This window comes from Ranitomeya variabilis, chromosome 4, assembly GCF_051348905.1.
Source record: "Ranitomeya variabilis isolate aRanVar5 chromosome 4, aRanVar5.hap1, whole genome shotgun sequence".
Taxonomy (NCBI): Eukaryota; Metazoa; Chordata; class Amphibia; order Anura; family Dendrobatidae; genus Ranitomeya; species Ranitomeya variabilis.
In genome coordinates, this window is record NC_135235.1 from 374670716 (window position 1) to 374698517 (window position 27802).

Sequence of the window (27802 nt, forward strand, 5' to 3'; positions counted from 1 at the left end):
TCATTATACAGTATGGAGCATCATGTGCGGTCATACAGTATGGAGCATCATGTGTGTTCATTATACAGTATGGAGCATCATGTGTGGCCATTATACAGTATGGAGCGTCATGTGTGTTCATTATACAGTATGGAGCATCATGTGTGGCCATTATACAGTATGGGGCACTGTGTGGCCATATTTTTTTGTTTATAATTATTGTATATGAAACAGTGTGATCGGCAGTGCTAAATGGGTGTGGTTGGGATGTGGATATGGGTGTGACTAATTATGAATGGGTGTGGTCAGAGGCGTGGCCTAAAATTTGCCGCGGCGCGCAAAGCGCGCCGCAAACTTTGTCCCTCTTTCCCATCTTCAAAAGTTGGGAGGTATGACTCACCTCCGCTCCGCGCTGGATGAACAGCGAGAATGAACAGCCAGGATGAGGCAGCTCGGCCACTCCCACACTGATAGCAGGGGCGCCGCGCTCTCGGCTGAGCACGGGCGCTCCCTGAGACAGTGATCAAAGAGCTAAGCACACACACTATCACTGTCAGACTAGGCTGCCTGGCTGTTGCCAATTTCAATGCTGGACAGGACAGGCTGCAGTCTAGTCTGACAGTGGTAGCAGTATAGCAAAAATGCCCACCCCCTGCCTATGGATTAGTCCTTCCCTTCCCAGCAGCCCCATTTAGCAGTCTGAGCGCGCTCAGACTCAGAGGGCAGAGGGCACTGACACACTGAACAGGTGAGGGGGTCTGAGGGATGGGATGGGTTGGGCTAGCCTTTTTTTTTGGATGGGGACCCCCACACCTGCCCCCCCCCCAACCACCCTTGGGGCATGCTGATTTGGCATGCCCCACAGCATGAAACCCGGGAGGGGGCCCAGCTGACTTACCTCATCTTTGGCAGTCTGGTGGCATCCTCACCCAGGCGAGAAGTGTTGGAAAGAGTTATGGCAGTAACTGTATACCTGGCAACCAATAATTTAGCTTTTCGAGGATCGTCAAATACATTGTTTACACCAAATAATGGACATTTCCTTGGGCTTATAGAGCTTCTTGGAAAATTTGAACCAGTAATGAGAGATCATTTAAAACGAATTACTTCCCAGGAAATCCATACACATTACTGTGGAAATTTAATTCAAAATGAAATTATCTGCTTGATGGCCTCTCAGGTGAAGAAATGTATTCTAGAAAAAGCCAAAAGATCTAAGTATTTTTCAATAATGTTGGACTGCACACAAGATGCAGGTCACACTGAACAGTTGTCATACACCTTAAGATTTGTTGATATAGATGATGATCACGTAGCAATAAAGGAACATTTTATTGGCTATCGTCCTGCTACTGATACATCTGGGGAAAGTCTCGCCAATCTCCTTTTAGAAGAGATTAGTAAATGTGACCTGGAATTAGAAAATGAACTGGCAGAAAAGCTGAATTATTCGGAAGCTATTAATGCTTTTGCAGCGGCTAAATCTAGAAGAGTCAGTTTCTCATAAATCTGCAACCTACAATTTTTAGGATCTGTTTCCAAAATAATTAATAGATATTATTTACCTACAACTTTGTTCTCACCGTTAATAATTAGCATACTTGTCCCTTTTCCCCAAGTTCTATATAAGTTAAAGGCAAATTATAATTTATTAAAAAAAGGGAAGATACAAGCCTGCTCTCTATTTATTACTCAAGCCCACAAAAATAATGTTTATTATTTTCGGTGCCGGGGGGGGGGGGGGGGGGGGAGAAATTTCCTACTCTCGCCCTGTGTCATTTTTGGGCTAGAAACTGCCCTGGGTGTCAATACTTTTGGCGACAACTGTAGATAACCAAATGAAAAGACAAAGACATAAGTGAGGTCATGGTCTAGGGAGGTAGCACATCACATCAAAGCATAAAGACAAGAAAAAGGGATAGTCTTACATGGTCTAAAGTGTCAGGCAGCAGATCAGAACAACAGAATCAGGCAAACACTCACCAGGAATCACAACCTATGTCTGGCAGAGGTCAGGGGCACACAGCTCAGTTAAATTCAGTAGCTTGGACAATCTTCAGAACACGAAACACCTGGGGGAAAGTTCCACACCTCCCAGTTACAGATTGGACAGTCGAGCTGTCAACCAAAACACTGACAAGTCAGCATGACCCAGTCTCCATAGGACAGCATAACAATCACTCACTGAGTAGAGGAATCGTGACAAAAGAAACAAAGATCTCTGGAGATGGACTTGTAACCTTGAGACTGTTGATATTGTTCAACGATTTTGGTTCTCAAGTCCTCACACAGTTTTATTCTCCTCTTTCTGTTTTCTATGCATAGTGTGGCGCACACAGACACACAATGCAAAGACTTAAGGTACCGTCACACTAAACGATATCGCTAGCGATCCGTGACGTTGCAGCGTCCTGGCTAGCGATATCGTTTAGTTTGACACGCAGCAGCGATCAGGATCCTGCTGTGATGTCGCTGGTCGCTGAATAAAGTCCAGAACTTTATTTGGTCGTCCGATCGCCGTGTATCGTTGTGTTTGACACCAAAAGCAACGATACCAGCGATGTTTTACACTGGTAACCAGGGTAAACATCGGGTTACCAAGCGCAGGGCCGCGCTTAGTAACCCGATGTTTACCCTGGTTACCAGCGTAAAAGTAAAAAAAAAAAACAGTACATACTCACCCAGCGTCTGCTTCCTGACACTGACTGAGCGCCGGCCCTAAAGTGAAAGTGAAAGCCGCTGTGCTGTTAGGGCCGGAGCTCAGTCAGTGTCAGGAAGCAGAAGCTGGGGGACGCTGGGTGAGTATGTACTGTTTGTTTTTTTTACTTTTACGCAGGTAACCAGGGTAAACATCGGGTTACTAAGCGCGGCCCTGCGCTTAGCAACCCGATGTTTACCCTGGTTACCCGGGGACCTCGGCATCGTTGGTCGCTGGAGAGGGGTCTGTATGACAGCTCTCCAGCGATCAAACAGCGACGCTGCAGCGATCGGCATTGTTGTCGCTATCGCTACAGCGTCGCTTAATGTGACGGTACCTTTAGTCAACTTGTCCCTTTATCTGGTTTCTGGTGTGATTTTCATATTACCCACACCTTTTTCTTGCCATAGGTGAGCCTGAATGAGCATCACCTGCTTGAAACAATTTTTTTTTTTACCCACAAATAGTTAAAGTAGTGGATTTAATTTTGTGTTAAAAATACTTGATCATATAATCAATAATGTGATCGCATTGTCCTGATGGTCTCCATGGTGACCCCTGGTCGCAAGATGCTGTGGGGTTCTTCAGGGAAGGTGACATGTCAGTACCTGCTCAGAGCAGGACCTGAGATGTATCCTTACCTGCCTGTCAGATGCTGATATGATGCTATACAGTAATGTCACATCCTGGGACAATGTTAAAAAGTAAAAAAATAAATTCTTAAGTGTAAAAATATTTTATTTCTAAATCCCCAAAGGAACAAACCTTAAACATATTTTTACAATAAATACATTTATTTTTGTAAATAAAAAAACAATAAAAGTACACATTTGGTATTGCTGTGTCCGTAACGACCCGCTCTATAAAACTATCCCACTAATTAACTAGTTACAGTAATCCTACCTTTCCCTTATTCCTCTTCTTCGTCTTTCTTTCTTTCCTTCGTGTTTATACCATTATTATTTGGAGTGACCTAGCTTCTCTTGTTTGGGTCGCTCTCTTACAACGGATACTTCATATGTATCGCCAAAGGTTATACAGTCTCCCTGGATAGGGGTTACGTACATCCGCCATAGATTTATTTTTATTTTCAGATTTTGTTGGACTTGATTGAAAATGACTTTTGACATGAAAGTTCTATTATTTTGGGACTTATTGGCTACAGGTCTTGATATACAGTTGTAAATGAGATTTATTTTTGTACTCCGAAATCATTATATTGCTGAATCCTTTGTTGCTTGATTGTTATGAATTTCTTTTCAATAAATATATTGACACCTGTGGTGTCAATATAATCACTTAACCCCTAGATGAATTAATTGAGAGGTTTAGTTTGTAAAATGGGGTCACTTATGGGTAATTCTGCTGTTCTGGCACCTTAAGGGTTTGGCCAATGTAACATGGCACCCTCAAACAAGTGCACCAAAATCTGCACTGTTCTTCCATTCTGAGCTTTGCATTGTGCCTCAAAAGTATTTTTCGACCACATATGGGGTGTTTGTGAACTCGGGAGAAAATGGTCCCCAAAATTTGTTGTACAATTTTTCCGGTTACCCTTGTGAAAATACAAAATTTGGAGCTAAAAAAGATTTTTGTAGCAAAAATGTGATTTATTTATTTTTCCCCCCTCCCACAGTTAAGTGTTATAAACTTCTGTGAAACGTCTTAGGGTTCAAAGTGCTGAATACACATCTAGATAAGTTCCCAAAGGGGTCTAGTTTCCAAAATGGTGTCACTTGTAGGGAATTTCCACCGTTTAGGCACATCAAAGGTTCTCCAAATGCTACATGGCGTCAGCTAATTAATACAGCAAATTTTTCATTCAAAATGTAAAATGACGCTCCTTCCCTTCTAAGCCCTGCCATTATTATTATTTATTGTTATAGCGCCATTTATTCCATGGCGCTTTGCATGTGAGGAGGGATATACATAATAAAAACAAGTACAATAATATTAAACAATACAAGTCATAACTGGTACAGGATGAGAGAGGACCCTGCCCGCGAAGGCTCACAATCTACAAGGGATGGGTGAGAATACAGTAGGTGAGGATAGAGCTGGTCATGCAGCGGTTTGGTCGATCGGTGGTTACATGCCATGCGCCCAAATGGTCATTTTCCCCCACGTTTTGGGCATCGGGACACTCAGGAAAAATTGTGCAACAAATTGTATGGTCCATTTCTACTGTTAATCTTGCAAAAGTAAAATAAATTAGGTCTAAAGGAAATTTTTTCCTAAAGTAAATGTTTTTTTCCTTCCACATTCCATTAATTCCACCTCCCTACCTGTGAGCATGGGGAGGTGGGGTAGGGGTGGAGAATCACTGTCACTCTTCTGTGCTGCTTTCAGGAATCTGTTCTCTGAACTGTCAGACCTGTGTGAAGTGAGCGCAGGGAGAATACCTTGTGCACACTGTTGGGGGGTTGGGGGGACATCTTATGATGACAGACAATGCACAAACTCGGCTAGCTGATCAGCCACTCGTAGGATGGATAAAGCTTGCAAACACCAGGGGCCGCCAGTGAACATACTTCTGAAGATTAAAACTGATGCTCTATTAAAAAAAATAACAAGCTTTTATCACTGTAAATTACAAAACCATTTATTTACACTTTTTCTGCTTGGGTTAAATTTATTTTTTTTTTATAGTGGCAAAACCTATTTAAGTTTTGTCTTACCCCTTCGCCCCAAAGCCTGTTTTCACCTTCCTGACCAGGCCAATTTTTATACTTCTGACCACTGTCCCTTTATTAGGTTATAGCTCTGTAACGCTTCAATGTATGCCATTGATTCTGTTTTGACAAGACATATTGCCCTTCATAATAGTGGTAAAATTCATTTGATATAACTTGTATTTATTTATGAAAAAAACAGAAATGTGGTGTAAATTTTGCAATTTTCAAACTTGTAATTTTTGTATCCTTAAATCAGAGAGTGGTGTCATACAAGATAGTTAATAAATAACATTTCCCACATGTCGGCTTTACAACAGCACAATTTTGGAAACATAATTTTTTTTGTCAGTAAGTTGTAAGGGTTAAAAGTTGACCAGCGATTTCTCATTTTTCCAACAAAACTTACAAAACCATTTTTTTTAGGGACCTCCTCACATTTGCAGTGAGTTTGGGAGTCAATCTAAAAAAAAATACTTAAAAGTGACACCATTCTAAAAACTGCACCTTTCAAGGTACGCAAAACCACATTCAAGAAGTTTAGTAACCCTTCAGGTGCTTCACGAGAACTAAAGCAATGTGGAAGGAAAAAATGAACATTTACCTTTTTCACAAAAAATTTACTTTGGAACCAACTTTTATTTATTTTCACAAGGGTATCAGGAGAAAACGGACTACAAAATTTGTTGTGCAGTTTCTGCTGAGTATGCCGATACCCCGTATGTGGGGGAAGTACACTGTTTGGGCGCATGGCAGGGTTCAGAAGGGAGGGAGCACTGTTTGACTTTTTGAACAGAATATTGGCTGGAATCAATGGTGGGCTCCATGTTGTGTTTGGAGACCTCCTGATGTACCTAAACAGTGGAATTCCCCCAATTCTAACTCCAACCCTAACCCCAACACACCCCTAACCCTAATCCCAACAATAACCGTAATCACAACCCTAACCCCAACACATCCCTAACCCTTATCCCAACCATAACCCTAACACACCCCTAACCCCAAGTCCAACCCACATCTAACCCTATTCCCAACCCTAACCCTATTCCCAACCCTAATCCCAACCCTAACCATAATCCCAACCATAACCCTAGGCCAACCCTAGCTCTAGCCCCAACCCTAAGCCAAGCCCAACCCTAACCCTTGCTCTAGCACCAACCCTAACTATAAGGAAAAAACACATGAAAGGAGATTGTGTGAGCTCTGTCACAGATTGGTGATAGCGGGGGGATATCCGTATTTCTCAAAATACGGATATCCCCCCGCCGTCACCAACCTGTGCCAGAGCTTACACAATCACAGTACACTGGCACCCCCTTCCTCTCAGGTCAGTCAGGGAAATGCACCTAGGATAGGTAGTCTCCGGAGAGGCTGCCCTGTCACGTACTGGTTATTGGAGCACTCTGCAGTGAGGGCGGTATATATATCCCCAGGCCGAGAATTTTTTTTTTTTTTAATAATAATAATAAAAATATATATATATTTAACCCTCCGATCCATCACTGCCAGGATCTCCCAATACCACAAAAACGGTATGCTGCCACCAGTTCCTTGTTAGACATAGGCCCTATCCGTTAACAAGCTTATATCGGGTCAGAAACCAACCCCAGGTAGCGTATAAGCACTAGCCGAACTCACGGACGTGGGAAATTGGGTTTCGAGATAAAAGAGCTGCCCAAAATTAATTGACCTTTTAATTGCCGAAAGGCGCACTAGATACTACAGATATATACAGAGTAATATACAGCTATTACAGCCAGAAGTGCAGATAAAAAATAGGGTACAGGTTGGGGATAACAGTTAGCTGTGTGTGTCTCGTTACCGTTTCTTATCCCTTGTGGATGAAGAGAAGCTCTCGTATCCACAGGCACCAGCTTAGTTTCTGGTCCGTGTCCACATGTGACGTGACGTGACGTGGTTTCCATGGCTGAACAAAGACAAAGGTTAAAGGTGTGTGGCTAACTTTTAACCCCTAGCTCGCCCCCTCCCATATTCGCCACCGCACCTCTGGGTTGGACTGAATTCACCCTTGACCTCTTAGCTGAAATAATTCCCAGTATCTAGGATTGGTCATAACTTCCTAGCGGAAGGTCCAGATGGGACGACGGACTTCTCAACGAGTTCGTTAGGGCTGGACCGACACAGAGAGTCCAAACTTGGGTCAGCTAAATGGTTCTGGAGAGCAAGTCTCGATAGCTCGATATCCAGGACAGCTAGAGAAATATGAGACACTGGAGTGTGTGGAGGACTCCCAGGGTTCTGGTGGTATATTGGACTTAACCATGAGATGCACGCTACGCTCGTAATTAATCTCTAGGTGTCGGTGCCAAAGTGTATACACTTTCCCCTTGATGTGAGCCGCCTTGCACAAAAGACAACTGGGGGTCCCAGCTCTACTCCTCCTTGCCTTCATTAACATGTGGCCTCTAATTCTCTGGCCACATGGTAAAGTTCTGTTCTTTTGGAGATTTGTGTACTTATCCTAAGGGTGGGGGCCACTTCAGGAGTGGAGGAAGATCTCTGGATAATCTGTGGCCTGAATTAATACATCCAAAATGGAGTCTCCCTTGTCCCACACACTAACCCAACACTAACCCCAACCCTTACCCTAGCCTAACCCTTAACCTAGCCCAACCCTAACCCTAGCCCAACCCTAAACCTAGCTCTATCCCAACCCTAACCGTAGCCCAACCATAAACCTAGCTCTAACCCTAGTCCCACCCTAACTCTAGCACCTAACCCTAGCTCTAGCCCTAGACCAACCCTAGCTCTAATGGAAAAATGGAAATAAATACATTTTTTTTAATTTTATTATTTTTACCTAACTAGTGGGGTGATAAAGGGGGGTTTGATTTACTATTTTTTTATTTTGATTACTGTGATAGACCCTATCACAGTTAGCAAAATGAACCGATAGGAAAAATTTCCTCTTGTAGCCGTGTCTTGGCTGGTAGATGTTGGCGGGGCACTGCACATGTACCCGTCATTTTCTTCCGTGAAGAAGATGCCGGGGGACAGGATCGCGGGTTGCAGGAGGTCCCAGAGACACCGGAGGTACCAGGGAGCACGGGGGTCCCCATTTCTCTTTCCTCTGATGTGTTAGATTATATTAGAGGAGAGCGAAATTAAATGGGAAATCTGACTTTTTTTTTTGCGATCGCCGTTATTCCGTGAATAACGTTGATGGCAACACTGCGGTCGGTAAAAACTCACCCAAATCATGTTCTCCGGGGTCTCTGCTTCCCTTGGTAGCTGAGACCCCGGAGAATTTCTGACGCTGGGGGCGCTATAACCTTATTTCTCAGTGCTGTTAAAAAGTGGCGCTGTGGAATAAGTACCCATAACTGCCACCATTAAAAGGCGTATTGGTGGTCGTTAAGGGGTTAGCATTTGGTTAACACGTGAAAAAAAAAAAATTGTCAAATTGCACTTTTTTTTTTTTTTTTTTGCAATTTCCCCGCACTCGGAATTTTTTTCCCGGTTCCCATTACACTATATGGTAAAAACAATATTGACGTTCAACAGTCCAACTCTTCCCGCAAAAAACAAGCCCTCACATGTAGTGAGCGAGTGTATTCGTTGCTCGGGTTTTCCAGAGCACGCTCGGGTGACCTCTGAGTATTTATGACTGCTCGGAGATTTAGTTTTCATTGCTGCAGCTTAATGATTTACAGCTACTAGCCTGCTTGATTACATGTGGGGATTCCCTAGCAACCAGGCAACCCCCACATGTACTCAGCCTGGCTAGTAGGTGTAAATCATGCAGCTGCCGCGATGAAAACTAAATCTCCGAGCAGTCATAAATACTCGGAGGTCACCAGAGCGTGCTCGGGAAAACCCGAGCAACGAGTACTATTGCTCATCACTACTCACATGGCATATTGACAGAAATATAGAAAAGTTATGGCTCTGAGACGAATGGGAGCAAAAGATAGAGATGCAAAAATGAAAATGGACTACGAAGTTAAAGGGTAAAATGTATATAAAAGTCTATTAAATTTTGTGGAATAGGTTTGGTTGTATAACTTACTTATGTACGCCTTTCACTTTTCCAGGTTTCAGAAAATCCCCTTATATATCTTTTGGATACACCCGGCGTCCTTTCACCTCAGGTTGAGTCGGTTGAGACTGGAATGAAGTTGGCACTATGTGGTAAAAAAAAAGTACAGCTATACCTTGCTCTCGCTTTCATATACGCTCCTCAGCATTGAAACTGCAAGATAGAAATTAATGCAGTATTGAACAATTGTACCACATACAGAAATATTGTAAATTTCACCACCAATCAGATGAAAAGTATAATCAGCAAGGTAGGACTGTAGTTAACGTATAAAAAATAACTTTTAATATATTTCTTTAAAACAGGCCAAGGCCTAAACACACCAAAACAAATAACCCCCCAAAAAAGGAAAGGAAAAACAGCACAAAATACACATAAAAAACGCCCCTGTTAAGCGTTATAACACTACTAGCCAGGTGAGGTAACCAAGTTTTAAAGCTAAAACGTTCCCCACCACACCATAGATACAAAGCGGCCTCCTTTGCTACTTATACTACAATCTGCACATAACAATTTCAAATTCTGCAGAGAGCAAAGACAGGCACAATAGAATAAGGAACAATCTCACCCAAGGTGTGGACACCTTTCTTCTCAGCGTGAGATGCCGCAGTGCGTGACACCAGTGTTCCTGGGACCCGTCCTAATCATGACCAATGTAAGTCCCATTCCTTTCATTTGCATCCGGACTGCGTTAGTATGCTCCCTCCTCGATATATCTCCCGACGCGTTTCCTGTGGCTTAATCATCAGGGGAGAAGCCACTTCAAAAGTAGTGTGTGCTATCCACCGCACATCATAGGTAAGAGGAGCCAATGCGCCGTGCCCGGCTGAACAGCTTTAAATAAGGCGCCACCAGGGGAAGTATCATATGCCCCATAGCTCACCCCTCATGCTGCGCCATTTCCGGCACGCCGAAAGTCACGTGACTCGCGACAAACACGCCCACGGGATCCTGTGTGAGCCGCAGATTGACACGCAAATGTCATTTCCGGTCGCCTGTGAGAGGGATATCCCCACCCCGCGGGAGGCGTGTGTAGATTGTGATGATTGACAAGTATCGCAAGGAAAGACAGTATCGTTACATTGTCAAATTTTAGCCCCCAAGGTAAATTACAACCTAATTTTTAAACAACCTTAACATAAGGGGGATGATAAACAAAAAATAATAATACATCCTTCAACTTTGTATCCACAAAGGAGGATTTAATAGTGGGGAATTGGTGGTTCCCATCAGGGGATGCCAAAACACGGAGGTCTATAAAATGGTACTAACAGAGCACAATCCAACCGTACTCTTTATGTCAGGTAGTTACATGCATAAGTAATATTAATATTAAGCCCCATTATAGGTACTTTTTCTCACAGCTGGAAATGTGAGCATGCTAAGATAACAGTCATCATATAGTCCTTTTCTCTTAAGGCACAAAACCCCATTACAAATACTTTTTCTCACTTACGGGGCTGTAGACATGTTAGGATAATAGTCAAAATAAGCACACATGTTGCCCTCTTTTTTCGGGACTACCCATGGTAGTAAGCGAAAGATTAGGTGGAATATTATACTTCGAACACCAAATAACTCTAAATGGAAAAAACACTTTACACCAGTCTCATATTTGGGCATAAACAAAAAGATGCATAGGATGATTATATTGTCCCATCCCTTTCAGGATTTTTGGATTTTTTAGGATTTTTTAGGATTTTTTACGACAGGAGACTCAGTGGGAATAGGGCCCTAGCAATTCCCTAGGTGACCCTAAATATAGGACCTACCTACCCAGTGGGGGTTGGCACCCTAAAAACGAGAGATGGTGCCCCCACTCCACGAAGGCTGTCCCTACACACCCCTTATAGACCCTAAACTGACTAGATCTATCTAAGTGTCAGAATACGGAAATACAAAGCATAAAGTAGAAAGATGAATAGAGGGGTGATCCTTGGGATAGGAGAGACACAGCCAATGTTAAAAAAGACACAGCCAATAAGGGGGGAAGGAGGGGTGCAGAAAGAGGGTCTGGTAAGGAAGGTATAAACTACACAATTCATAGAAAACATCCAAAAGTCAGAGTCTCATTCAGACCTGTAGGTTGTTGTGTTTTGAGACGAAAAATCCATTTCGTCTCACATTGTAGTATCCTCCTATCCCAATTTCCACCCCTTTTTGGTGCCTCTATCTTGTCAATCCCCATGAACCTGAGGCCCGAGATATCCCCATCGTGTGCAATATTCACGTGTCTTGCCAGTGGTGTGTCTCTCTTGAGGGCAATGTCCCTCAAGTGTTCACCCACACGTCTTCTGAACTCCCGTATGGTTTTGCCAACATACTCCATACCGCAAGAACACGTTGCCTTATAGATAACTCCCTTCGATCGACAGTTAATGAAGTGGTGGATTTTATATTCCTTCTCAGTGACATTACTTCTGAAAATCCGTCCCGTCTCCATAGACGGACATCCCACACAGCCACTGCATCGATAGCAACCCTTACTTCTGTTAATAAGCCATGTTTCATTTTTGGGGGGAACAAAATGACTGTGCACAACTCTATCCCCTATTGATCTCCCTTTTTGGAAAGTGATCTGAGGATGGGGTCCCACTAAGTCTCCAATGTCGTCATCCATCCGTAGAATAGGCCAATGTTTTTTCAATATGGATCTAACCTGATCCGCTCCGGAATTGAAAGTTGTAATGAAACGACTCCCTAAGGGTTCTTTTCTTTGACTGGTTGGATTTAACAGAAGGGCCCTACTTTTGTCCTTAGTTTCTCTATACGCCTTGCGAAGGATACCATCCGGATAGCCCCTATTTTGAAAACGCTGGCGTAAATCCACTACCTGTTCCAGATAGTCACCTTCCGAGGAGCAGTTTCTGCGTGCCCTTATATATTGCCCTTTAGGAATGCCCTTTTTCAATGGGGTTGGATGGTGACTCTCCCACCTCAAAAGGGCATTTGTAGACGTTGGTTTTCGATACGTTTTAGTGTTCACCTGTCCCTCAGGGGTCTTATGGATTTTGATATCCAAAAAGGGAAGTTCATCCCTGTGATATTCACATGTAAACCTCAAACCCAAAGAGGTCTGAATGAGACTCTGACTTTTGGATGTTTTCTATGAATTGTGTAGTTTATACCTTCCTTACCAGACCCTCTTTCTGCACCCCTCCTTCCCCCCTTATTGGCTGTGTCTTTTTTAACATTGGCTGTGTCTCTCCTATCCCAAGGATCACCCCTCTATTCATCTTTCTACTTTATGCTTTGTATTTCCGTATTCTGACACTTAGATAGATCTAGTCAGTTTAGGGTCTATAAGGGGTGTGTAGGGACAGCCTTCGTGGAGTGGGGGCACCATCTCTCGTTTTTAGGGTGCCAACCCCCACTGGGTAGGTAGGTCCTATATTTAGGGTCACCTAGGGAATTGCTAGGGCCCTATTCCCACTGAGTCTCCTGTCGTAAAAAATCCTAAAAAATCCTAAAAAATCCAAAAATCCTGAAAGGGATGGGACAATATAATCATCCTATGCATCTTTTTGTTTATGCCCAAATATGAGACTGGTGTAAAGTGTTTTTTCCATTTAGAGTTATTTGGTGTTCGAAGTATAATATTCCACCTAATCTTTCGCTTACTACCATGGGTAGTCCCGAAAAAAGAGGGCAACATGTGTGCTTATTTTGACTATTATCCTAACATGTCTACAGCCCCGTAAGTGAGAAAAAGTATTTGTAATGGGGTTTTGTGCCTTAAGAGAAAAGGACTATATGATGACTGTTATCTTAGCATGCTCACATTTCCAGCTGTGAGAAAAAGTACCTATAATGGGGCTTAATATTAATATTACTTATGCATGTAACTACCTGACATAAAGAGTACGGTTGGATTGTGCTCTGTTAGTACCATTTTATAGACCTCCGTGTTTTGGCATCCCCTGATGGGAACCACCAATTCCCCACTATTAAATCCTCCTTTGTGGATACAAAGTTGAAGGATGTATTATTATTTTTTGTTTATAATCCCCCTTATGTTAAGGTTGTTTAAAAATTAGGTTGTAATTTACCTTGGGGGCTAAAATTTGACAATGTAACGATACTGTCTTTCCTTGCGATACTTGTCAATCATCACAATCTACACACGCCTCCCGCGGGGTGGGGATATCCCTCTCACAGGCGACCGGAAATGACATTTGCGTGTCAATCTGCGGCTCACACAGGATCCCGTGGGCGTGTTTGTCGCGAGTCACGTGACTTTCGGCGTGCCGGAAATGGCGCAGCATGAGGGGTGAGCTATGGGGCATATGATACTTCCCCTGGTGGCGCCTTATTTAAAGCTGTTCAGCCGGGCACGGCGCATTGGCTCCTCTTACCTATGATGTGCGGTGGATAGCACACACTACTTTTGAAGTGGCTTCTCCCCTGATGATTAAGCCACAGGAAACGCGTCGGGAGATATATCGAGGAGGGAGCATACTAACGCAGTCCGGATGCAAATGAAAGGAATGGGACTTACATTGGTCATGATTAGGACGGGTCCCAGGAACACTGGTGTCACGCACTGCGGCATCTCACGCTGAGAAGAAAGGTGTCCACACCTTGGGTGAGATTGTTCCTTATTCTATTGTGCCTGTCTTTGCTCTCTGCAGAATTTGAAATTGTTATGTGCAGATTGTAGTATAAGTAGCAAAGGAGGCCGCTTTGTATCTTTGGTGTGGTGGGGAACGTTTTAGGTTTAAAACTTGGTTACCTCACCTGGCTAGTAGTGTTATAACGCTTAACAGGGGCGTTTTTTATGTGTATTTTGTGCTGTTTTTCCTTTCCTTTTTTGGGGGGTTATTTGTTTTGGTGTGTTTAGGCCTTGGCCTGTTTTAAAGAAATATATTAAAAGTTATTTTTTATACGTTAACTACAGTCCTACCTTGCTGATTACACATACAGAAATACATGCATTTACACACCTTGGCTGCTTTCAGTGAGGTTATTAAATCTTTCGCGCCAGAGCCTGTTTTCACCTTCGTGACCCGCCCCAATTTTTCATTTCTGGCCAGTTTAAATTTGAGGTAATAACTCTGGAATGCTTCAATGTCTCCTAGTGATTCTGAAACTGTTTTTTCAAGACCTGTTGTGTTTCATGATAGTGGTAAAAATTTTCCTATACAACTTGTGTTTATTTCTGAAAATATCTGAAATTTGGTGAAAATTTTATAAAATTTTGCAATTTTCAAACTTTTAATTCTTATGCCCATAAATCCAGAGAGTTATGTCACACAAAGTAGTTCATATATAGCATTTCCCACGTGTCTACTTTACATCAGCACAATTTTTGAAGCATAATAGTTAGGAGGGGTAAAAGTTGAAAAGCAATTTCTCTTTTTGCCATAAAAATTGACAAAGCCATTTTTTTTTTACGAACCACTTCACATTTGAAGTGACTTTGAGAGAACTATATGACACAAAATGCCCAAAAGTGACACCATTCTCAAAACTGCACCCCTCAAGGTGCTCAAAGCCACATTCATGAAGTTCATTAACCCTTCGGGTACTTTACAGGAATTTTTGGATTGTGGAAGGAAAAAAATGAACATTTGACTTGAACCCACAAAAATGTTACTTTAGCCCCAAATTTTTAATTTTCACAAGGGTAATAGGAGAAATCACACAACAAATTTTATTGTGCATTTTCTCCTGAGTATGTTAATACCCAATATGTGGTGAAAAACTACTGTTTGTGTGCACAGCAGGGCTCCGAAGGGAAGGAGCACAATTTGAGTTTTGAAGTGGGAAATTGGAACCAATAGCGGACTCCTTGTTGTGTTTGGAGGGCCCCTAATGTGCCTAAACAGTGGAAACCCCCTATACATGGCCCTATTTTGGAAACTAGAGCACCCCAGGGATCTTGTCTAGATGCGTGTTGAGCACTTTGATCCCTCAGGGGCTTCACAGAATTTTATAATGTTGAGCCATGAAAATGAAAAAAATTATTTTTCTCATAAAGATGTTATTTTAGCCCCAAATTAATTATTTTCACAAGGGTAGCAAGAGAAAATGGACCCCAAAATTTGTTATGCAATTTCTCCTGAGTACATCGATACCACATATGTGGAGAAAAATTACTGTTTGGGCTCACGGCATGTCTCGAAAAGGAAGGATCACTATTTGACACTATTACAATAATTGACTGGAATACAATACAATGACTAATACAATATTGACTGGAATCGATAGCGGACGTCATCTCACGTTTGGAGAGCCCCTGAGGTACTTAAACAGTGGAAAACCCACCACAGATGACTGCTTTTTAGAAACCTTGAATCCTCAGGGGCTAGACAGAATTTTATAATGTTCAGCCATGTAAATAAAAAAAATAAAAAAATCACATTTTTCCCACAAAAATGTTGTTTTAGACCCAATGTTTTTTATTTTCACAAGGGTAAAAGGAGAAAATTGATGCCAAAATGTGTTTTGCAATATTTCCTGAGTAGACCGATATTTGCTGGAAAACGACTGCTTGAGTGCACGGCAGGACTCTGAAGGAAAGGAGCGCTATTTTGGCTGGTTGCTGACACCATTTCACATTAGAAGAGCCCCTGACATTGCAAAATGGCAGAAAACCCCACAACTGACCCAATTTTGTAAACTACACCTCTCAAGGAATTCATCTAGGGGAGTATTGAGTATTTTTAACCCTTAGGCGATTCACAAACTTGTGTATCATTGGGCTGAATAAATTTAAATTAAATTAAAAATTACAATTTTTTCACTAAAAGTTTGCATTTTTCAAAAGGTTAATATGGGAAAATGAACAGTACAATTTGTTACGCAATTTCTCTTGAGTACATCAATACCCCATAAGTGAGCAAAACTATTTTTGAGGCATAGTGCAACGCTTAGAAGGGAAGAAGCAACATATTACAGTGCAGACTTTGCTGGAATGGTTTGAGGGTGCCATATCACAGTGGCAGAGCTCCTGGGGCTCCAGATCAGCAGAAACCACCATAAGTGACCCCATTTTACATACTACACCTCTCAATAAATTCATCTAGTGGTGCAGTGATCATATTGACACTACATGTGTGTCACAGAATTTTATACCATTGTGCAGTGAAGAAAAACTAATTACATTTTTACCACAAACAATAGTTTTAGCCTCAGATTTTACACTTTCATACAGGGAAATGGGTAAAAATTGTGCCAATATGTCGCACAATTTCTGCTGAACATAGCAATACCCCATGTGTGGATGTGCAGTACTGCTTATCCACGCAGACTCTGGAGGGACCAAGTGCTATTTGACTCTGGGAGAACAAATTATTGTAGAATAGTTTGCTGTCTCTGGTCTTGATCCTACTCCTCTTTTCTTGGGATTGCTAACCTCCTTACTTGCTTTGTGTTGATGATGCGTCCTTCAGAATCCACACAGTGTCCTTCATCGCACTCCTGTGGTGGATATACTTCTTTCTGGCCATATTTTATATGGGGTTAACCTGGTGACAGGTTCCCTTCAACAGCAGTAATCGGTGGGCACACAAATTGTTTAAGAGGCAGGTGCCGACTATATAGTATAGCCAGCATCTGTTTGGAGTAGGTTCTGCTTCTGTGCCTGCTCAAATTCCCTAACATGCTCCATGATGGATATATTCATCATGGGATATTAAAATTGTAATGTTTGAGAAATGTTCTGCTATGCTGAATGTACTTGGTACTCAAATCATAAAGATCATCTGCCGGTATCTCCCTTTGCAGTTGTCTATCATTGATGTCCCAGATGTGCTGAATGGGAGACAAGTCTGAAGATCTGCACAACACAGCATATTTATTCCACATGAACTGTTCAAGGTAGCACAAGTAACATGCGGCCTGGTGGTGTTGTGTTAAAATATAGTTTCTGTAACACTTTGGAAAAGTGGCCGTACCGCTTATTTGATCATCAAATTATTGTAATACCGAACTGAAACTGTTATTGTATGAGTAATGAAGACGTGAAGGGTCCGGCTACCATACATTATGCCACCTTAGACCATATTCCTCGGAATTGCACCAGTGCGATGTTTCCAAACTGAGAAAGGAGACTAGAATGGAGGGCTGTCCTTTTCAGTGATGAGTACCACTTTTGTCTTGGATACTCTGGTAAAATTAGATTGTCCTTTCTAGGCTAATATGGTACTTACATTGGTGTAGTCAGTTTTGTGGTGAATTGATTTGTCCCAGGAGCTGTTTTTCAACATGACAACACCTGTCCAAATGTTATTTATGCAACTATGAGCAACCTGAATAGAAGAACTGTGCTAGCACGGCCTGCAGCATCTCCAGACATTGAATACATCTGGACATCATTGGTTGGTAATTACAAAAGGAACTGCCAGTAGCAGACCTTATTGAATTTGCGTGCCCAAGCGAATTGATGATGTTTTGGTAAGGGGCGGTCACACCAAATATTGAAGTGATTGAAATTAACATAAACTATTAATGGTTCTATTTATAAAAACAATTTAAAATTGCAGCATTTTCCTGTATAAATAATGTATTGTATAATTGCCATGTTATCTTTGTTCTTTGGGTTGAAACCGTAAATTTGTTGCTATCATAGTTGTAGTTTTCAGACTATAACAAGCATTTTTAATTAAGCAAAACTCTTGCTAAAATGTGTGCATATCTTACAATCTGGAGGCAGCTTCCTATGATGGAGGAGAATACTAACACTGTGTTCTTCCCAATCACAGAGAACAGCTTTCCTGCCTCCTGCCCCACACTGATCTATGTGATTGGTGCAGGGCAGGACCGGATGCTACTGGGATCTGCATGGTGGCTGCACATCCTGTGTAATGGAAGGAACTTCCACCTGACCAGTTCCAGGACCTTTTAGGTCATGTGATCAAGTCAGATGTCTGGAAGGGACTGCAAGATGCGGTTATGTATTTAGTATTTTTGTGTGTATATGTGCATGTTACAGGTCTGTTTTTGTGTAAAAATGTACAGGTATGCTTTTCTGCAGAATATATATTTATTATATTGTATATGTGTGTATTGCACTTGCCTCTCCCACAGATTCTGTCACCATAACCATGGATCCAGGACATCTTCAGAGGGCGATGATGGAACAAACTGTAGTAAATAACTGCATAGCAGCCTCCTGATAACATTCTGTTTTAGGAGGGGCGGAAGTGAGTGCAGCCCCAGGCTTCTGTGACGTCAAGTTTGAGACTGCTCAAACAAAATGTCACATGGAGTGAAGTTAAAAAAACAAAACACATCTAGGGATTACCTAGATTAGGGGAAGAGTAGTAGTAGCAGCAGCAGCAGTGCACCTAACGCAATGTGAACGTTGCCTAAGCTCAAGAAGGAACCTACTCCTTACCACCTGTGATGCAACAGTAGCACCGTACGCAGTGAAACGGCGGTGACCAAAGCAAGTTCAAAACAAAACGTTCCTTTTAATGTGTTACTTCAAACAGTCCATTAGAATGCATATTGCACGGCTTTAATTTGCAATCCCTAAACAGGCCGGACTTTGTCAAGTTTCCCGGTGCGACCGCATGCCGGGACCAAGTCTCTTTACTCACGCAGTGCACAGCACGCTGTCTCCTCCGAATCACAGCCGGGTAAAACAAAAAGCCGGTCCGAGACCCAGGGTGTCAGTCCCTTTGGTTCCTCTTGCCCCTGTGTTGCCTCACACAGGGAGTGCTCTGCAGACAACTGCTCTGTCTGCTTCCCAGACCAACACTGACACACATCCCCCTCTACTACAGGGCTTTTAATCAGTCACTGCTTCACCATTCTAATCACAGCTACACCTTTGTCTGCAGTATGCCCCCATGGCCTCATTACGCCTCCATGCGCATTCTGGAGAGCACAAACAGCGCCCCCAGCTGTGACAGGGGTCACTGCCTCACATATCTTCCCCCCTGTTCATACCTGTGGGATTGAACATTTGTTGCCCCGTATGGGTGCGAGACAGGGCATCTGCATGCCCCTCTGACATCCCCACCTTGCAGCGCTGGAGTCCTGGGTTCAAACCCCACCAAGGGCAACATCTGCAAAGAGTTTGTATGTTCTCTCCGTGTTTGCGTGGGTTTCCTCCGGGCACTCCGGTTTCCTCCCACATTCCAAAGACATACTGATGGGGCTCACAATCTAAATTGCCTATCAGGGACAGCGATGATAATGTGTGCAAACTGTAAAGCGCTGCGGAATATGTTAGCGATATATAAAATTAAAGATTATTATTATTATTACCTGACACTACACTGAAAAACCAAAGTAGGGACTGGAACCGTTGATCGGCACATGCATCCCTCCCCTTTGCATTTCTCCTCCATACTTCATTATGGGACCACTCACCCTGTTCTACATTGCAGAGGCCAAGCCCTCTTTTCCAATTAAACGTAGATTTGGGCCAGTTTTGGGTGGTCTCGACCTTGTTTATTTTGGGTTCACTAACCCCTCAGGTTATCCTGTCACCTAAGTACCTGCCTTCGGGCCCTTGGCACCGTTTACTCTGTACCCTTACCCATGCCCCGGTGACTGTTAGGCTGAAACGCCGCAGACCGTGCGGGCAACTCCGAGCATATGTCTGTATTAAGTTGCACCCGAACCTGAGCCTCCCGGCATTGATGTCTAGCGAGCGCTCTATCTAATTTACCCTGACCTCGGCCCCATCCTTGGCCGGTGCCAGAGGGTTCCGCGTGCGCATGTCACCAGTCCCTCTGCGACCATACACTCCCGGCTCTTCTCATACCTGCGTTATTTATACCTGCGTCTCCGTGTGGGACTCTGGATCTGAGGTGTCCTGAACTTACCAGGCCACACCTCCAGCTCAGGGTTTAATGGGGTCCCCACGACCTCTACTGCCACAACCTCTAGATGGTGACTATCGGGGGTTACACTATAAGCTTTAATTGGTGACCCCTGTGGCAGACATCTTAGCATCTTTGGGTTCTACGCCCGAAACAACATCTTCAGTTTCTCCTGCCATTACCTCTTGGGGAAGCCTAACGGGATTATGCTCTGTCCCTAGGTTGGCGACCCCCTATGGCAGGCATCTAAGCATCTCCGGTTCTGCACCCGGCACTACATTTACCATGAGAGGGTTGACCCTGGTCTCCCACAGGGACCAGAATAGGGGCAAGTCTCTTCCCAACACAGCCCCATATGGAAGGGTCTTCACCACTCCCACCACATGTTTAATGTCCCAATATGGTGTGGAAAAGTTATTTTCCGCTGTCGGGTATTCACGGATTTCCCCGTAGATAGCCATCACCTCCACCTCCTTTAGGGTTGTCACTGGCAACAAGGGACCCATGAACCAAAGTCACTATGCTCCCCGAGTCCAGGAGGGCCTCTGTTTGGTACCAGTTTACAAGTGCCTGGCACAGCTGGGGTTCACTGTGGGTGGTGTTGTGAATTCCGTTCTTGGGGTCCCTCCGGTGGTTATAAGTAGCATTTTTGTGAGTTCTGCTCTTGGGCTCCCTCCTGTGGTTTTGAGTGGTATGGCTGCTTCTTGGATTTAGCATCAGCAGCTGTTTTCACTGATCGTCTTTTTGGCTCTGCTATATTAGTCTGGCCTTTTCCCTAATTCAATGCCAGTTGACAATTTTTGAGCTTGGAGTCATGGCTCTCTGAGGATTTCCCTGTCACTCTGACCATTTCAGCAAAGCTAAGTCCTTGCTTGTCTTTTTGCAGTTCACTTGTTGTTGACTTTGTTGTTTAGCACTTTCTATGTTTTGCTCATTTGTCCAGCTTATCAGTATGTATCTAGTCAGCTAAGCTGGAAGCTCTGGGCAGCAGAGTTTGCCCTCCACACCTTTAGTCAGGTGTGGAGATTTTTGCATTTCTCTGCGGTGGACTTTTTCTAGTTTTTATTACTGACCGCACAGTGTTCTGTCCTGTACTAATTATTTCTAGCTAGTAGTGGCCTCCTTTGCTTAATCTTGTTTCATACTACGTATGTCATTTCCTTCTCCTCTCACAGTCATTATTTGTGGGGGGCTGTCCTATCCTTTGGGGATTTTCTCTGAGGCAAGATAGCTTTCCTGCTTCTACCTTTAGGGGTAGCTAGATCTCGGGCTGTGACGAGGTGTCCAGGGAGTGACAGGAACATCCCACGGCTACTGCTAGTGTCTGTGTTAAGATCAGGAACTGCGGTCGGTATAGTTACCACCTGCTCAGAGCTAGTCGCATGTCGCTCCTTAATCACCAGACCATAACAGGGCGGTGCTTGTAGTGGTGGTACCGACTGGCTGAGCATACATAGAAATATGGCCACCATACCTGCAATCTATGGGTTCTGACACCAGCGGGCAGTTGGCAGCCACATGGCCTGGCCCTTGGCACTGCCAACACCTGATCGCTGCGGCACGAGTGTACCCAGGAGCCGTTTTAGTTTTCCCCAGCTCCTGGGCTGAGGAAGCCTTACGTGACAGCCGAAATGGAGCAGTGTCTCATATAAAGTCCTGAGTGGCTGTATACCGCTCTACCAGTCCTAACACCTCATCCAGAGTACCTGGGTCCCCTTGTCCCAACCACCGCTGTATGACTGCTGGCAGTGCCCTCACCAGGCGGTCTACCACGACTCTCTCTACCATCTGGAACAGGGTTAATGTCGCAGGCTGAAACCATTTTTTTTTACCAGTTGCAGCAAGTCAAACGCCTGAGATCGAGCAGGGCGAGTCTCAAAAAAGGACCACTGGATCACCCATTGGGCCCACACATACGTATTAACACCCAGTCTGGCAAGGATCTCACCTTTCAGCTTCCAATAGTCCAGGGCATCGTCCCGACTGAGGTCTATGAAGGCTTTCTGGGCATCTCCCGTCAGGAAGTTGGACACCACCTCAGCCGACTGAGTCACCGGTAAGCTCTCCCGCTCCGCGGTGTGTTCGAAGATGGTGAGAAAAGCCTCCATGTCGTCCTCAGGTTCCATCTTCCTCAGCGCTGACCGGACTTTGTACTGGGCTTCCGACCGGTATATGGTTGCTGAGGGATCTACCTCTCGCATAGCTGCGATCTGCTGCCTCAACAATTCATCTGTCTGCTGCTGTTACCACTGCAACTGCAGCGCCTCCTGGTGTTGTGTTTGAGACATGGCCGACTGTCTTAATATTTCCTCCATTTTGTCCACAGGCTTGAACTGTAGCATTGCTGGCTTAATTATTGACATACATCACGCTTTGGGTATGCCTCAGTTCACACTGCCTGCATTCTCCATATGTGATGCAGCGGTAGCACTGTACGCAGTGAAATGGCAGTGACCCAAGCAAGTTCAAAACAAAACGTTCCTTTAATGTGTTACTTCACACAGTCCATTAGAATACATATTACCACTGCTTTAGTTTGCTCAGTTTTTCTACTGGCAGGATGCCAGTTAGCTGATGTGGCCAGAGAATCACGTAACTAAGACTTGGACCTGTGATTCTTCAGCGCCTCCCTATGGTCACATGCTACATAACACAGTAATTGTAATCTATCTGTATCCTACCCTTGTACTGCACTCCTGACTGTATACTTGTTTATTTGCTCTTGTAAATATATACCTGTATCTTTCTAGTGAGCCTTTCGGCGATTAAATAAATAATATTTATTTTTATATAGCGCTAACATATTCCGCAGCGATTTACAGTTTGCACACATTATAATCGCTGTCCCCAATGGGGCTCACAATCTAAATTCCCTATCAATATGTCTTTGGAATGTGGGAGGAAACCAGAGAACCCGGAGGAAACCCACGCAAACAGGGAGAGAACATTCAAACTCTTTGCAGATGTTGTCCAGGGTGGGGCTTGAAGGGTCCAGGACTCCAGCGCTGCAAGGCTGCAGTGCTATCCACTGAGCCACCGTGCTGCCCACATAAAATTAATCTTGGGCTGCTCTTTTATCTCGATTCACGAATCCCAACGTCTGCACGCTCTGTTGGTTATTAGGCGAATCTAAAATCACCCTATCTGCCCTATACATCCCTATATAGGTTCTGCACCAATCATCGAGCAGGAACCTAATCCCTGCCTGTCCCTAGAGATAGGCCTTACGTAGGGAAGGGACGGGGTAGCGCTAGTCAGTCCCCGCTAAAACTAAAGACAGAGAGGGAAGACAGATGTAGGGAAACACTTAGCTTAGAGAAGACAACAGCGATGTCACACCAGCAATACTCCAAGGGTGCTCAGGAAAAGACACTAGCCGACTGCTAGAACCTCCAACAATACTGAGGCATGTAAGGGTACGTGTCCACCGTCAGGAAGGCCGGCGGTAGCGTCGGAGCGGCTAAGCCGCTTGACGCTAAGCCCCGCCCCCTTCTAGGACGTGATGATGCCGGATGTGTTAACTGTACACATCCGGGATCATCGCACTCCTCGCATAGGGCCCTGTGATATTCCTTGCGGCGCAAGGAACACGGACATGCTGCGATCTGAAAAGACGCGTAGCATGTCCGGAGTCGCAGGGCCGCCGCGTGCGTGTTTCCACGCATAGTGGACACGGGATTTCAAAAAATCCCCTCCACTATGCTGGAACATCTGGACGCTGCGTGTTTGACGCTGCAGCTCTGTGCAGCGTCAAACACGCAGCGTTTACTGACCGTGGACACGTACCCTAAGAGCTAAGGCTAGTTTCACACTTGCGTTTTTGTCTGCATGCGTTTTTTAAAAAAAACGCATGTGTGAAAAACGCATGTAAACGCGGTAAAACGCATGCGTTTTTTAGACGCATGCGTTTTTATAGAAAAACACAAGAAAACACAAGAAAACACAAGAAAAAACAAGAAAACCCTAACCCTAACCCTACCCCTAACCCTAAACGTGACTGAAATACGTGGCACTGAAATACGTGCAACTGAAATACGTGGTACTTAAATACGTGGCACTTTAATACGTGGCACGTGGCACTTTAATACGTGGCACGTGGCACTTTAATACGTGGCACTTAAATACGTGGCACGTGGCACTTAAATACGTGGCACGTGGCACTTAAATACGTGGCACGTGGCACTTATATATGTGGCACGTGGCACTTAAATACGTGGCACGTGGCACTTAAATACGTGGCACTTATATATGTGGCACGTGGCACTTAAATACGTGGCATACGTGGCACTGAAATACGTGATACGTGGCACTTAAATACGTGGCAATGTGACTGTCAGAAAATGTTCATTAAACGGTTAGGGGTGAGGTTAGGGGTAGAGTTAGGGTTAGGGTTTGGATCCCTTTATCACCTTGATGGTGGTGGGTGACTTTTCAGTGTGTTTTCTGGTTTACATAGACAGCAATGCATTTTTTTGCCGCGAAAAAACGCATGCGTTTTTTCGCGGCAAAAAAACGCGCAAGAAAATACTGCAGGTAGCATTTTTGAAAATGAACGCATGCAGTCAAAAAACGCATGCGTTTGAAAACGCGACCAAACGCATGTGCAAAAAAACGCATGCGTTTTCAATGTTAAATATAGGGAAAAAAAACGCATGCGTTTTTTGTGCAAAAAACGCTGCAGACAAAAACGCAAGTGTGAAAGCAGCCTAACACCCGCATGCTGCAGCAATTGAATGTATTTAAACCTTAAAGGTGGAGGTAACTATTGGATCCTAGAGGGAGAAGGATATCGCTCCAAACCAGTCCTCAAACAAATGCAGCACAATCTGAACTTCAATGTGGTGCTTTTTCCCTCCTGAGCTTTGCACTATGGCTGAAAAGTAGTTTCCAATTGCATATGGGGTATCTATGTTCTCAGAAGATATTGCACAACAAATTTTGGTGTCCATTTTCTTGCTATCCTTCTGAAAATGAAAACATTTGAAACAACATTCTTGTGGGAAAAATTATTTTTTCACTGATCAACGTTATAAAGTTATGTGAAGCACCTGTGGATTCAAGTTGCTCACCACACATCTAGATAAATTCCTTGAAGGGTCTAGTTTCTGAAATTCACTTGTCTGGATTTCTTATGTTTAGTCACATCAAGGGCTCTCCAAACACGACATGACATCAGCAGACCATTCCATCAAAAACGTCACTTTCTTTCTTTTTTCTTTTCTTTCTTTCTTTTTTTTTTCTTTTTCTTTCTTTTTCTTTCTTTTTCTTTCTTTATTTTTTTTCTTATCTTTTTTTCTTTCTTTCTTTTTCTTTCTTTTTCTTTCTTTTTCTTTCTTTTTCTTTCTTTTTCTTTCTTTTTCTTTCTTTTTCTTTCTTTTTCTTTTTTCCTTTCCCTTCTTTATTTTTTTTTCTATTTCTTTCTTTCTCTTTCCTTTCTTTTTATTTCCTTTTATTTCCTCTTTCTTTCTTTCTTTCTTTCTTTTTCTTTCTTTTTCTTTCTTTCTTTTCTTTTTTTCTTTCCCTTTCTTTTTTTCTTTCTTTCTTTTTTCTTTCTTTTTCTTTCTTTTTCTTTCTTTCTTTTCTTTTTTCTTTCCCTTTCTTTCTTTCTTTCTTTTTTCTTTTCTTCTTTTTCTTTTTCTTTCTTTCTCTTTCTTTCTTTCTTTCTTTCTTTCTTTCCTTTTTCTTTCTTTTCTTTCTTTCCTTTTTCTTTTTTCTTTCCCTTTCTTTCTTTTTTCTTTCTTCTTTTCTTCTTTTTCTTTCTTTCTTTTTTTTTCTTTTTTTTTTCTCTTTCCTTTTTCTTTCTTTTCTTTCTTTTTCATTCGTTTCTTTCTTTTTTTCTTTCTTTCCTTTTTCTTTCTTTCCTTTTTCTTTTTTTCTTTCTTTCTTTTCTTTTTTCTTTCCCTTTCTTTCTTTCTTTCTTTCTTTCTTTCTTTCTTTCTTTTTTCTTTCTTCTTTTCTTCTTTTTCTTTCTTTCTTTCTTTCTTTCTTTCTTTCTTTCTTTCCTTTTTCTTTCTTTTCTTTCTTTCCTTTTTCTTTTTTTCTTTCTTTTCTTTTTTCTTTCCCTTTCTTTCTTTCTTTCTTTCTTTCTTTCTTTCTTTCTTTCTTTCTTTCTTTTTTCTTTCTTTTTTTTTTCTTTCTTTCTTTTTTCTTTTCTTCTTTTTCTTTTTCTTTCTTTCTTTCTTTCTTTCCTTTTCTTTTTCCATTTTCTCCTTTTTCTCTTGTGAAATTACAAAAAAGTTGGGGGCTAAAAACTTTTTTTTGCTGGAAATATTAGATTTTTTTTATCTTCGCTTTTTTGACCTGTCTACCCTTATGTGCCATCTCCCTTCTCTGCTGTCTCTCTCCTTCCTGTACTGTGTTCTCCCCTCAAAGACGATACTGACATTACAGCAGGAGATCTCAGATGATACATTTTTTGAGGTAAAATATTGTTTAACTAGGACTGCGCATGTCGTGTCTCCCCCTTTGATGTGGGCTCCGGGGCTGAGCCCACATCAAAGTCGCGACATGTCAGCTGTTTTGTACACCTGACATGTGCGCGCAATAGCGGCAGGTGGAATCGCGATCCACACGCCGCTATTAACTAGTTAAATGCCATTGACAGCGGCATTAAACTACCGCTCCCGGCATCGCCGACCCCCGTCATGTGATCCGGGGGTCAGCGATGCGTCGGCATAACTAGAGGTCTCCTTGAGACCTCTAATGGTTGTTGATGCCGGCTTGCTGTGAGTGCCACCCTCTGGTCGGCGCTCATAGCAAGCCTGTAATTCAGCTGCATAGGAGCGATCTGATGATCGCTCCTATGTAGCTGAGCCGATCCAGTTGTGCCAGCTTCTAGGCTATTGAAGCATGGCAAACGTAAAAAAAAAAAAAAAAAAAGGTTATATATATATATATATATATATATATATATATATATATATATATATATATATATATATATATATATATATATATATATATATATATATATATATATATATATATGTTTAAATCACCCCCCTTTTGCCCCATTCATAATAAAACAATAAAAAAACCTCAAACATACACATATTTGGTATCGCCGCGTTCAGAATTGCCGGTTCTGTCAAATAAAAAAAAGATTAACCTGATTGCTAAACGGTGTAGCGAGAAAAAAGTTTAAACGCCAGAATTAAATTTTTTTGGTCGCCGCGACATTCCATTAAAATGCAATAACGGGCGATCAAAAAAACGTATGTGCACCAAGGTGGTATCATTAAAAACGTCAGCTCGGCACGCAAAAAATAAGCCCTCATCTGACCCGAGATCCCGAAAAATGGAAATGCTACGGGTATTGGAAAATGGTGCAATTTTTTATTTTTTTTTATAGCGAAGTTTGGAATTTTTTTTCACCACTTACATAAAAAATAACCTAGACATGTTTGGTGTCTATGATCTCGTAATGATGTGGAGAATCACAATGGCAGGTCAGTTTTAGCATTTAGTGAACCTAGCAAAAAAGCCAAACAAAAAACAAGTGGGGTATTGTGCTTTTTTTTGCAATTTCTCCACACTTGGAATTTTTTTCCTGTTTTCTAGTACAAGACTTGGTAAAACCAATGGTGTTGTTCAAAAGTACAACTTGTCCCGCAAA

At 42.8% G+C, this 27802-nt stretch overlaps 1 protein-coding gene across 3 annotated transcripts in view; it reads left to right on the top strand.

Moving 5' to 3' along the window:
- The window catches only part of MTG1 (mitochondrial ribosome associated GTPase 1), a 374570-nt gene that overhangs the window by 233929 nt on the left and 112839 nt on the right, over positions 1–27802 (top strand). For all 3 annotated transcript variants that reach the window (XM_077250762.1, XM_077250761.1, XM_077250760.1), the window contains one exon: positions 9405–9501. In XM_077250762.1, the coding sequence (XP_077106877.1) occupies positions 9405–9501 (97 nt within the window). The remainder of the gene's footprint in view (positions 1–9404; positions 9502–27802) is intronic.